At 30.5% G+C, this 14,423-nt stretch overlaps 1 protein-coding gene across 3 annotated transcripts in view; it reads left to right on the forward strand.

The window, feature by feature from the left end:
* Positions 1–14,423, forward strand: part of LOC142333664 (uncharacterized) — a 109,087-nt gene that overhangs the window by 24,309 nt on the left and 70,355 nt on the right. For all 3 annotated transcript variants that reach the window (XM_075381063.1, XM_075381064.1, XM_075381065.1), the window contains exon 3: positions 9,820–10,002. In XM_075381063.1, coding sequence (XP_075237178.1) covers positions 9,820–10,002 — 183 coding nt within the window. The remainder of the gene's footprint in view (positions 1–9,819; positions 10,003–14,423) is intronic.

Genomic DNA, 14,423 nt, shown 5'->3' on the forward strand with positions numbered 1-14,423 from the left:
TAAATACAATATGCTTTATTTAATAAATACAACTTCCAGCATTGTTAGATTAATTTTTGTTTTTTGTATTATTAAATTCTGTTGATGAGATAAAACAAAAGTGTAGTTATTTAGAAAGATGGTGCACATTCGTAAATCAATAATCTTGGCATATGTTGTTGTGTTCAGTGCACTGATTGTAAATGTTAAAAAAAATGTTTTTGGCTCGTAAAAATTTTAAAATGAAAAATAAAAAAATTACGTATTCCTGTGCCAGTGAGGATAATATTTTGAATTTGTATCAATATTCTCTTGCGTTTACATTTTAATATTATTGTGTTTGCCCATTTAATACTTAAGGTTAGCAAGCGAAGCGAGTGTTAGGTTATGTTGTTATCGAATAAAGTTCAGTAAATTAAATTGATTCTAACCTAACCCAACCTTAATCTTAACTTTACTAAATTAACTTGTAAAAATTTAAAAACTACAGTAGTGTGACACCATTTACTTGTTTAGTGATGACTAACACAATGGTCATTTCAACATTAGCTTGAATGCATCTCATTTCTCTGAATAATTTTCGTGAGATACTCCGAGCCTTGTGTGAGGTCACCTAAAATTAATATGTTACAGTAATCGATATACATAAATTTTAGGTTGAGCAGTCATTTTTAACTCATTGTAGTATAAAGGTGTTGGGAGAGGTGTGTTGTTACGTTTTTGTATTACTGTACAATACCCTTATTAAAAGTAAGTTTTTATTTTATTTCAAGATTAGCAGCTGTTTTCTGATGCTGTACAAAAAATAACATCAGTGTCACATGGCAATCCATAATACTTTGGATCTCCATTTTCCCATCTGTATAATGTGAAAAAAAGATTATTAAATTGAAGGAAAATAATTTTTTTCCAACTGCTGTTCTTACAATGAATTCATTATTATTTCCTATCAGTATAATATGAATGAAAATGACACATGATCATTTCAGTGGAAGGGGAGAATTAGTTTTAAAATTAACAGTTTTTATTTAAAATATTTTGTTTTGTTTATCGATTGAAAAATTTAGGATTTTATTAAGGATGGCATCTCCTCCAGCAGTTAGATTCATATTTACATAGAGTTTTGATTGTGGAAATTAAAAGGGGCGTTCGGAAGTTCTTGGCCTGACAAAAAAACGCAAAATTTTTCAGAACCTTTTTTCAAAATCATCTTGCAGTTTAATACATTTAGATAAATTAATTCTCAACTGTTTAATACCGTTAGTGTAATAAGCTTTGTCCAACTGTGCAAAATAAGCGGTTGTCTCATTGTTGGCCTCAATATTTAAAGACCGAATAACTCCCTTCAATCGCTCCAGTAGTAAAGCAGAATAACTCCCCAAAGATGATCCATCCATCTTTAGGAAGTCTACGAGCACCGTGCCATGAGAATCCCCAAAAAAACTAGCCATGACTTCTGCAGATTTAACCGTTTTCACGTTTGTTGGAGCAAGTAAGAGTTTCCTCTGATTTCTTTGTTCGATTTTTTTATTTTTGTTTTTCTCCCTTTGTATATTCCATGTATATATTCCTGCTACTTGTTTGTTTTAAATTTGCATATGCGACGTCGACATATTTTATCATCATTTGCCCAAAGTTTTCTTTTAATCTTTTTTTCTTTTGTGTTGTGTAGATTATAAAAAAAACCATTAACCAGTCTTCTAGTAGTGAAAAGAGCAGTATAATTATTGCTTCGCGTGATTTGAACACTGTTAAATGAAACTAATGTAAAACACAAGTATGATTGATATCTGTGTAAAGAGTAATGGTTGTGCTTTGTTTATATCAACACTTCTTATAATATATCTTGTCCTTAGATATGACATTTATTATTACGAGTATTTTAAAAACTTTTTCGAGTGAAACATAAGTAAGTTTGGATATTTAAAACTTCTTTTTTTTTAATTTAATTAAACGTGCATAAATTTTTTCAGTTTTTAAAATTAATTTTGTAAATTAAATTTAAATTAAAAAATATTTTATTTGTTTTCATTATTAGTTTTTAGAAATCAATTTTTGTTTATTTATGGTACTTGATTTAAGTAATTGTATGTATTTTTTCTTTGGAAATTTATAACTAATTTTTTTTTTTAAAGGTAGGTATTGCTATTGTAAAATATTTTCCTTAGTTAGCGTTTCCTTTTGTTTCAAATTTTTTTTTATTATGGAATCTGATTTGAGTAATTGTATATATTTTTTCTTTGGAAATTTATAACTAATTTTTAAATAGGTATTGCTGTTGTAAAATCGTTTCCTTAGTTAGCATTTCCTTTTGTTTCTGATTTTTTTTCTTACATATACAAAAATTTTGTTGTATAATAAAAATTCTATGATTTACTTTTTAAAAAGTTACTAAGTCTTGTATCTGTGAGGCAGTAAAAGTGCATTTAAAATGTAATTAAATGAAAAACTAATTACGTTTTCTTTTTATTATTGATTTTTACACATTTTAAGTGTAAATCCAGGAATGCAAAATTTTGGAATATTCTCTGTGTTCCTGGTTTTTAGCATTGATTTAGTTTAGTATTTCAGGAATGATTTTTTTTGTCATGGCAAAGTATTAGATTTATATTTCATAGCGGTTCATAGCATAATGTCTTGCCAGTATTCTAAGTATTCTTAAATAAAATTCAATCAAATTAGTCAGAAATTTTAATGTAATAAAAATTGACATTCCTGAGTTCCATAGAGCCTTAACTCATACTCTGTTATAGCCTATGTTCCTGTTTATTTAATTTCTTTCCGATTTTTATTACAGCTCAGGTTTCTCACCTTTTTTTTTTTGTTAATTGGTTTTTCTTTTAATACAAAAAAAATGTTTTTGTAATTCTGTTTTAAATATAACTGAAAAATTAAATAATCTTATGTTAAAAAATAATACTTAAAAAAAATTGTACCAAAGAGTAAAAAAATATTTCAGTTCTTTAAAGTATAATAAAATTATAATAATTAATAAATTTTGAATTATTATAAATAAAAGTACTTGTTTTTTTATTTCAAGATGATAGCATCAAATAAAAGATTAATAATTTTTGTTAAATGTAAAAACCTTTTAAAAAAAAAATTAACATTGAAAAATTACAAAAGTCGTGTATAATGGGCTGTTTGTTACTTGTTGTCTCTAGATTGGATTGACCAGTTCCGGTGAAGTTAGTGTGGCGATTTCTATATAGTATATAAGGTATTAATGCCATTTAATTTTTGGTAGCAATTGATCAAACAGGCTGAGAGGTACCAATGTTATAGGTTCCATATTAAAATTTTATATTTAATATCAAAATTTAAAATAATCTAATACTCCTTTGCTAGCTAAGATACGTCATATTTTTTTTGTTTTTATCCAACCTGGGAGGTTGGATAAAAGCTTCATTCATTCATTAATGTTGTAGTTAATTTTTCTCCTCAGTTGTCTGTCAAGGCTGAATCCATTGCAAGGTAGCCTCACTCACATAATTTTTCCAGTGAAGCCAAGAGAATTGTACGTCCCTTTGGTGCTATTTATTATTTACGTTTTAGTGGGAAAAAAGTAAGTTTTTTGAGGGGTTAATGAAATTGCACAGAAGCTTTGCCATAGTCCACATTACCTTTTTTCTTTCTTTCTTTTTCCTGTTTAGCCTCCGGTAACTACTGTTTAGATAATTCAGAGGATGATATGTATGAGTGTAAATGAAGTGTAGTCTTGTACATTCTCAGTTCGACCGTTCCTGAGATGTGTGGTTAATTGAAACCCAACCACCAAAGAACACCGATATCCATGATCTAGTATTCAAATCTGTGTAAAAATAACTGGCTTACTAGGACTTGAACGCTGGAACTCTCGACTTCCAAATCAGCTGATTTGGGAAGACGCGTTCACCAGTAGACCGACCCGGTGGGTTGCCATAGTCCACATACTGTGGACTAAACATAATTGTGGAACTTTATAACATAAGAAAAATGCCTTTCCTGACCGGAATTTGAACCCAGGACTCGCATATGTAAGGCCAAGATGATACCACTCCTCGACGGAGATTGGTAGAGTAAACATTCTTTAGAGTATAATAAATGTAATAGAAATAAGGTGTAAAAAATATTTATAAATAATCTCACTGAAAATTGCCTGCCTTCTAAAATTAGTCTACAGCATTCATTCTCAAAGCGGGCAATAAAACCCCCTTGTGGGCGCTGGAGGCCCACAGAAAATTGGGAATGTTCAGGCAATCTAGGATGGCAACAGCTGATTAAAAAAAAAAGCAAAAATTATATTTTCCAGCTTTGTTTTAATTATTATATTGTTATATTGAATTTGCTATCATGATTGTAGTTATATAACTGTATAGATAACGATTGTAATTTTTTTGAAAGCAATTTTAATAAAAATACTTCCAAATATGATTAAATAGGCATTTTAATTGCTCTCATTTAAAATGTAAGTTTCAAATCAGACGACATAGGATATGCCACGTTTAAAAACAATAATTGCAATTGCTGTTTTTAAGAGCGCATCTTAAAAACAGAAATTGCAATTATTTTTAACAAATTGTAAGTTTAAAAATTTTGGGGGGCGCTAGAAAAATTTTGATTGTCAATGTGGACAAAAACGTTTGAGAATCAATGGTCTAGAGGTTTAGAATGATTGTCTTTACTAACATCCTCTTTCTGAAATTAAATGGTCTTCATCTATCTAGTAAAAGCATTTTCTTGATGTATGTATGTAAATGTTTTAATCATTTAAAACATGTACATAGTTATGTTTGTACATGCATTTTATACAGAATTTGGAAACTAAATATAATAATAATGACACATAATTAATAATTGTTATTGTTCTTCATTATTTTATGCAGACGTTAATGGAAATGTGGTGCTTTTTTTTTTTTAATTGTTTCAACTGTCATTCCTTCAGTAAAATAATATCTTCATATGCAAGTTGTAGTTAAATGTAACTCACCGGGCTGGTCTAGCTAGCGATTGGTTAACTCGTCATCGCACATCAGTTGTGTAACAGCTGATTTTTGAACCATTCTGAGGTTCACATCCTAGTAACCGTTACTTTTTTTTATGGATTTGAATACTAAACAGTGGATACTGGCAGTGTAGTTTGGTGATCAGAATTCAATTAGCATGCGTTAGGAACGGTCAGCCTGTGTCTATGCAAGATTTCACCTCATTTACATGTCATACATATCCGCATGTCATTGGGCCGCGGTGGAGGTGTTTATTGGTCACTAGTTGAACAGATTGCAGTGTACACATAAGGAAAATAAATATACAAGTTGTAGTTAGATATGAATGTTTTTTATTATTTAAAGTGTTTTATTATAAAGAACCGAGTGTAAATGTTTAAAAGAGACGTTTTATATATAGAATAATACATTTAATAAAATAGTTTTCTTTATTGATTTTTTTTATTTATTATAATAGAATTATTTAAACTATAAGTTAAATAAAAGTAATAGGCTAGTAAGGAAAGTAATTTGTTCTGTTATTGTAAACAATATTGTTGCTATGGTTATTATAATATTTCTGCTTAAAAGTAAACCTTTTGGAATTTTGCTATTTTCTATACAGTAAAATTCTCTTAATTCTTATGCAGTAAAAATTCTCTTAAAAGCAGACATATTTTGCCTTTTAAAACAAGAAAGCATTTTAATAGTGAATACAAATGGAAACGTACTTTGATATTATTGAAAAGAAAACCCTTGTAAAAAAGAATAATTTTTTTAAATAAAACATATGATTACATTCTTTTGTGAAGCTGTATTTCTAATTTTAGTCATTTTAAAGGATAATTCTTGGGCACAATGGACACATACGTTAACTGGAGTTAAATCTGCGACTAATATCAGCATCGATGTAGGGGGGGGGGGCTCCTCCAATTCACTCTCGCTTGTTTGTTGTATGGTACTCACAATTACATTTTCTATATGGATTTTGTACTGTATGAATGTTGTGCTATTGTCGTTGACTTATATGTGTTCAGAAAAAAACTGTGAAAATGGATCCTCTATAATTTAATCGGTGGCAGTTAATTTTGTGGTTTTTTTTAAACAGTTGTTTATTTATTCCGAGTGGATTTCACGTTAACATTGCAATATTCATATTTAACTGTACCAAGAACACTTAAGCTGGGGCTCCACGAGCTGTACAAGGAGACTGTAAAGCTAGACACTGTATTATTTCAGCGCTTGAAATCTTGCTCCACAAGCTGTAATTTACTGGTCTGCGCATTGTATAGACAACGTAAAATATTTACGCTTTCTTGCCTGACAGTATTCCTAAAACGTTTTATTCAAAGCAGTTATATGTTTACTAGTTGTTTATAAACATCTAAACACTTGCTTCAACAAAAATGTAGTGGTAGACAGGTTAACGGTTTGTTTTACGTATGAAAAGGTTAAGAATCACTGCTCTAATGTAATTTTCAACCTGTTTAACTCCATGACCCAGAAAAAATTTTAAAAAAATGAATATTTCTAATATTATAAAGACTAAATATAGGAATCTTCTTTTATCACTTGTGAACAGTTTGCTTTTGTGCATTTTTAACATAGAACCACATATGGAAAAACAAACGCAGTCTGATTAATTTATTTTCTTTATATGTGTCCTTAATGTTTAAAATAAATGATTTTTTCTCATAAAATAGTTTCATTATTATTTATGTAAAGTTGTAGGCTAATTTTGCAACCCATAGGTTTAGAAGAGCTGCATTAATGCTTTAAAAATTTTTTAAATATCCCGATATATTTTTTTGAGTTTTAATCGGATAAAAAGTTTAATTATCTTTCTAATTAACATCAGAAAGTTCAATTAATTGCTTAAATTTTTGTGTTTCTATTTTTCACTTTTTTGTGTCATTTACGTCTGGGTATTTCTCTATTTTACAGTGATGCGTTCACTATCTACATCATTTTAAAAATTATTCTACTGTTAACTTATACACATGCTAAAGTGAAATAAACAAATCGTAGTTATAAATATGGAAATAATTAAAAAATAACTGGACTATAAATAGTAGGGTTGGTTGTTGAACGTGCAGCAGCAGTCACTTAAAGCATGTGAAGCCAGTTCTCGGTGACAAACCGTTACTAGAAAAATAAACATCTTCTATATAGTAGCAGTATGTCCTCTAGAGTTGTTCAGCGATTCTTACTGCTGCTGCAACATGTAGTGCGTGAATGTACTTCCATTTTTCTGCTGTAAATTACACCCAGTACAACCAATAAAATACAGGTCGTGGAGAATCACAACCTTAATGTTCTTGTTTATGAAGAATCCCAGGGTAGTTAGGTATCACTTGTTCTTTTGCTAGTTTTATCGTTACCTGGTCTATCAAGCAGTAGAAGAAACCTTTATGCTATTCAGTGGTTTACAGACATGTGAGAACACAAATTTTCTTTTATTCTTGCCTCAGAAAGTTACATCCGGTTGCTTAATCCGTAAAACAAACTTCATCGATCATCCATTTACAAGTGTGCTTTGTAATTGCATTGAAATGCACATATATTTTTTATTCATCGCAAATAGAATTCATTTCTCCAATATTCAATAATTTAATTTTGGTTAAAACATTGCGTTTGCAAATGATAGTTCAGAAAGAATCTCTTATTTTGACATTTTTCATGAGGAACTCCTTAGCATCAATTTAAAGTAAACGCTAGTGTGTCTGCATTAAAAAACGTCACATGGAAAAAAAATCCTTCGTAGTTGGATTAAAACAGTTTTCTGCCGAACGCCGTATTCAACGTGGCATTTGAAGAGGGTGGAATTTATCTTATTGAAAGATATCTGGTGAAACACCAGACACATAAGTAATACTAGTATTTCAGTATATATTGTTCTTAGAATTTTATATGCCAATAAAGTGAACATGTGTTAAGGATTTAACCGACGTATTAATATATATTTCCTTCATAAGTTTAGGGATTTTGTGAAAAGACTGATTGTATAGTATTTACTTATGTGTTAAATTTAGGTGGCTAATTAAAACCGTACTGGATTTACTGTCGTGTAAATATATATATTTTTTTTCAATTTAAGAGTATACAAAAGCTAAATTAGCTAAGTATAAATACACAAATCTGTAACATAAACTTGGATTTGGGTTTTGGTTTTAAAAACGGTATTAAAATCTCTTATATAAGTATGTATGAATGTTTTTTTTTGTTATTTTTACTTGCTGTTGATTGGTAGCTATAACTATTAATGAAAAGTATGGGTTTTTGTTGTTTTTTTTTACAAATGTTGATTCTTCACGATCCCCTCGGTTAAATTTTTTTAAAGAAACCATAGAATTACGGTAGCGGTATGAATATGTGTTGACCTGTATTTTGATAAATATCTCCGAACTGTGCCTCGACACCTGATATAAATTCTTCGAAAATAGCTATAAAATTTTGATATATTGGGTATTAATGGCTTTAAAATTTGGGAAAATATGATAAATGAAAAGGGATAGTTTTTACAATTTTTAATTTTTTTATAGCGGTTCCAGAAATTATAATTTAGGAATGATGAGAATACGTTCAAAGTTTTAAGTCGAGTTGAATTACAGGTGGAAGGACATTCTACATTATTTCTAAACAGTTTTGAGATCACATCCCAAAAATCCATTGACTATAAAAGTTTTGGCTATACTGATTGATATATATATATATATATCAATCAGTTTAGACTGATTCTCGAACCCATTGGACCAGGAGATATCACAATACCCATATTATTATTATTATTATTTTCCTTTGACAGGATTTCCAGAGGTGATGGCCAAACTCACACTGAATCAGGACATAAAATTTCATGTTGACAAATTTCCTGTGTTGCTTCATCTTTCCTTTGTTCACTGTTGAAGAAAAATCTCCCCCCTCCCGGCAGTAGCCAAGTGGGTGTCCTAGGGGATGTCAAACTTAAGAAACTGTGCATCAAAATAAACTACAAACTTAATATGTATAAATTCTGTGCTTTATTTTCCCCTCTGTTTGTGGTAATTTGTATTATTCCCAAAAAGATTATATCATCTCAACAAATAGAGATATTAATGAAATTTGGAAAAATGTACTTATTACTTAACAACATGTACAAAAGATGTTTGGAAATTTTACCTCTAAAGATTTCTAAAATGGCTGCGATAAAATTTTTTATTCATTTAAATATTAGTTTTATTAGATAAATTTTTGAGTTTTATTTATTGTATCGTTTGTTAAAATAGTACCTCATTTATTCAGATTTATTGATAAACAGCTGCAATACAATTTTTTTTTAATTTTTACATTCCAATTTGACAGTTTCAGTAGTAAAAATTGTCAAGCTGGAATGTAAAAATTATGTATGAAAACGCTTATTATTGTCAGAGTGCATTAATATCCCATCTGTACTACAGTCACAGGGGGAGAGTAGTAATTGATTTCACATTTAATAGTTTTCTTCTGTCATAAAATAATTTTATATTAATGTGTGACATTTAATTAATATTTCCTTTTAAGGGAAATATACAACAGGTTATTAATTTTTACATGAAGTTACATTGGTTCATTTGGTAACCGGCTAGTGAAATATCAAACCTCTAGGAATACTGCAACAACTCGTTTTTTTAAATTGTTTACCATATTTGTTATCTAAAATCATTTTCTATTGTATTTCATAATTTATTTGATCTATTTAAGTAAAATAGAATAATTTAAACACGCAGTAGTTTTTTTTTAATAAAGGTGAGAAGTTTTTACCTGAAAAGAAAGAATGTTTTAGAAGGATGAAGCTGAGAAAGTTATGCAACGCTTTTGTTATATTGTAATTATTAATAAATCTTTCTTTGTGTTTCAGACAATTGAACAGTTCCTTGTACGTGAAGTCAATGTTTTTATAACCGATCGAAATAACGTTAGCGGTACACATTCACAGTTACCATCACCATCGCCTTCAATATCACCATCACCTTCCCCGTCGCCTTCTCCATCACCAGTTAATATCAATTCACCCACAGATGGAGTAGGAGCCAGGAGAACTGTAAGAATTTTTTATATATAGAACTTAATTCTACTAATCTGAATGGTCTGAAAGAGGTATCATGGTAAATGGACGGAGACTAAAAAACTTGCGGTTTGTACATTTGATAAGGATATTGTACTGTTATACTATTATACTGATTTTGATAGGATATTGTACTTATGGCTAAGGATGTTGATGAACTGCAATCGCTTATCGAGGATCTTGCAGAAAAATGTGGCGAAGCGGGTCTGAAAATGAATTTGACCAAAACAAAAGTAATGTACAACAGACGGGCTGCTGCAGTAGAGATAGTAGTTGACGACAACGTCCTAGAGAATGTGGAAGAATACGTCTACCTGGGGCAGCTAATAAACACCAGAGGGGACATGAGACCTGAAATTTTCGGGAGAATCAGGATGGGCTGTAAATCATTTGGAAGACATTCAAGTGTTCAAATCTAACATGCCAGTAGTCTTGAAAAAGATGGTATGTGATCAGTGTGTTCTTCCAGTACTCACCTACGGATGCGAGACCTGGAGTTTAAATGAGTTCGTGAAAGGAAAGCTTCAGACAGCTCAAAGAGGCATGGAAAGGTCAATGCTAGGCTATACAAGGTGGGACCGTAAAAGAGCGGAAGACATAAGAGCCGTAACGAGACTGCATGACAATGGAAACAGTGAAGGCTTTGAAATGGCAATGGGCAGGGCACATCGCAAGAAGATGTGATGAAAGGTGGTCCTTGAGTGAAGTCCAAGAGAGCGACAGAGGCCAAGAGGCAGGCCATCAGACTGATGGGACAGAGGCATTAGAAGGGTTGCTAGAACCAACTGGCAGAAGACGGTGCAGGACAGACAAGCATGGCGAGAACTGTTGAGGGCCTACCTGTCGAACTAGACTTGAAGAGGCTACATCTTGTAAAAGATTGAAACAGCTGTATAATAATAATTCCCTTGCTGTGAGTGACCAAATAAAAATGTTAATACCGGGTAATTAGGATTTTTAATGCACAAAAATGACATGCAGTAAAAAAAAAGTGCAGCAATATTTAACTTCATATTGTAAAAACATGATGCCTAATACACTTTTGAAGAACAACTCAAGTTGTTTCAATTTGGACTTTGGATGGTAACAGCTAAATCGCTGGATTTTTAGGCTTTGATATACAGCTAACAGTAACAGTAATGCTGCGCATCATGCCATTCAGTCGAGGTTCTTCAGTGGCTTGCCAGATTTAAATCTCTTTTTACATAGAGAATATATAACACATAAAAATAATATTTGCCATTGATATTACCGTTTTATGAAAAATTGGCAATTTGGTTAATGCAGTATGTTCCATCTAGCTGTTCATGATGAATCTGTTGTTACATGGGTGAATACATAATGACGTGAAAAATTTATGTAGAGTTGTACTCAAGAATTGTATTGTAAACTCAACCATTAACAAAGTTCTAAAAAAAATTTTTTTTTTGTGGATTGACATTCTTAATTTTTCTTGCAGAAAAAATGGAAATAGTTCTGAAAAGTTTCCATTTAATGAATTAACGTTTAAAATTTTTTTAAGTGCACTTAGAACGGGCGATAATCGTAAACAATTATTCATTCGTTTTGTACGTGCATAAAAAAGAGACCTTAATGAATATTTCTCAATTGGAATAATATTTAGCAATAAGACTTGTTTCATATAATCTGGCCATATTTGTAGACTGTCAAGATTGCTAATAATCAACCAAATAAATGCCTTTTTATGAATACAAATGTGACAGCTCCATCATGAGAAATGCGAATGTGTTGTGTGTGTGTGTGTGTACATTTTGAAAATTATGAATTTGTTAAATTGATACATTTGCGTTTTTGGCCCTTTAGTGTTATTTTGAAAAATTTTAATTCGGTTTACCAATTTAAATTTTAACTTTAGACGAATAATGCAATTCCTGATGTAATATACAAAACACTGATATTGAATCAATAGGTTTAAAAAGTACTTACTATATAAATTTGTAAATTTATAAAAACAACAAGGTCCAGCAGTACCTGGAAATCACTTCATGGGTAATGCGAAATTAGTTAGAAAGGTCGTACTCCAAGAAAAGTCGCCTTTGCGCAAAAACTAATAAACACAGGGATACAATGTTCTACTGTAAAACGTGTCCTGACTCTCCTTCGTTGTGTTTTCAGCGTTTTTAATTGTATCATAGATGAGAATTTTTGTTTTTTTATAAATCTATATTCTGAGAATAAAGTAATTTTGTTTTGTTTTGCAAGCAGTTTCTATAATTTGTTATAAATATTGCGACTATAGATGAAGAGAATACTGTATTTTTATTTGCTTGTAAATAAGTATAAGTAGACATTGTAATTATTTCTGTTCTGGTAAACACATGGAGGTAATTAATATAAATTGACTATTATCTATTATTATCTTTGTTGTTAATTTGTCTCGAGTTTAGAATTTTATGTTAATAAGAATAACAATAATTTTATTTGGATTTGTTCTTATTAGTAGTTCTTCAATTTATATCTGTGTGTATCAATATTGTTTATGAAGTTTTGATGAACTACACTGCTGCTGAGATAAAGATGCTTTTTTTCTTTGGCCTGAATGTTCTTTTATAATGATTTATTTACAGTAACACGTGACAAACTGTGATTTAAGTAAATGTAGTATTATAGTGATGAAAAAAAAGAGTGTAACAAGAGCTGGTCAACCGCCTTTTATGCGTCCTTTCTGATTTACCACAAAAATGACAGTAAATATTTTCTATTATTGTAGAAACACTGATTTAGTGTAATTAAATAAAATAAGAAAAAAAAACATATTGGATTGCTAAGATTATGCCGCTTTATGACGGCACTGAATGCGTTAAAAGAAAAAAATATTTGATTAAAAACGGCAGACATTCGGTATTGAATTATGTAAGTTGGCAGAACTGTTCTGGTCAGATTACAATAGAGTAGTGGTAACTAATTTATTTCAGACCTGCCATGTTAGAGAATGTTCCTTAATAAATTATTAATGTAAAAGAATGTCATTTTATTAACTTTGTGTATAATTATTTATCGAGCTTAAATGTGTAAAAATTTAATTAATTAGTAATAAATGTTTTGACCTACTCTATTCTAATAATGTTTTCACGGTTTAAAAAATAAATTTTTTTGTAGTTTTTTAAAACTAACTTTAAAAACCATGTATTCACATTTGAAAAATTGGTGGTAATGTACGCTAATATTTTTTTACTTTGACTTTTAATTCTACAATTTTATAATAGAATTCTAGTTATAGTACTTAAATACAAGGGCCAGCTGAAATATAATGCATACTGGAATGTATAAGGAGAACCGATCTCACCAAGTCACAGATGCTACCATTGTGTGGTTTCATTCCCCTTGTACTAACCCTAAAATTCCCCTTATACTAGCATTCCAAAACTCTGACCCACGGCCTCTCATTTTCTGTTAGTTGCCATCGTTATTGAGTCTAGTAAGCCTTCTACGTCAACATGTTTAAAACAATGTGCAGCGAATTGAATTTTTAACGGCAGAAAAAGTGAACGCTAGTGGCATTCGTGATTGTTTAAAAGCTGTTTATGGTGATGGAACTGTTGAACCGTAGCCCTGCAAGTAGGTGGGTGATAAAATTTTGCTCGTGAGAAGCCAGTAAAGTGAATATTCATGATGAATCTTGGAGCGTTTTATCAGATTTTTGTGATCGATAAGAAGCACTAAAAGGAGATGTTTCTACTTCCTTTTAGTGCTTTAAAAACATCTTAGGAGATGTGTGTCATGTTTGACAAGCCACCAATAATTTTGCAGCACGATAATGCTTGGCTACACACACACATATTGTGTGCAATTTTCAAGACTTTTGTGAAATTGTAATTTGAATCTAATCTGCGTACTTCATACTCCTCAGATTTGGTATCCTGCAATTTTCACTTCTTTCCACAATTAAAAAAAAGTATATTAAGGGTATTGATTTCACCACAAATGATAAACTAAAAGACACAGTAAAATTTTTGGAACAAAGAAGAAAGACTGCTGGGATTCTTCACTGATGGAATGAGAAAACTATTTCATCATCAGGAGAATTGTGTATCTGTAAATGGCAGCTGTTTAAAATATGTACTTTCACGCATAATTTGATTCATTTGGAAATTATGAGCGACTCTGTTCATTGTATTATAGCCATCCCTCCAACAGTAATTTCTGTACTTAATGAAGCGCTGTTTAGAATGCATTGTTTTAAAAAAGTATCGATTATTTTCTTTATGCGACCTTTCTCATTTTTTGTTAAAACTGTGTGATGAATGTAAACATTTAAAATATAAATAACGCTAGTCGTGGCTATTATAGAGGAAGTTGTGGACATCGTAGCAGATGTCACTTGTATTGTAGAATATAATCTGCATTTTGCTGGGCATGGTTATACAACCGATATA

The sequence above is a fragment of the Lycorma delicatula genome, chromosome 13 (genome assembly GCF_047948215.1).
Source record: "Lycorma delicatula isolate Av1 chromosome 13, ASM4794821v1, whole genome shotgun sequence".
In the NCBI taxonomy this organism is placed as follows: Eukaryota; Metazoa; Arthropoda; class Insecta; order Hemiptera; family Fulgoridae; genus Lycorma; species Lycorma delicatula.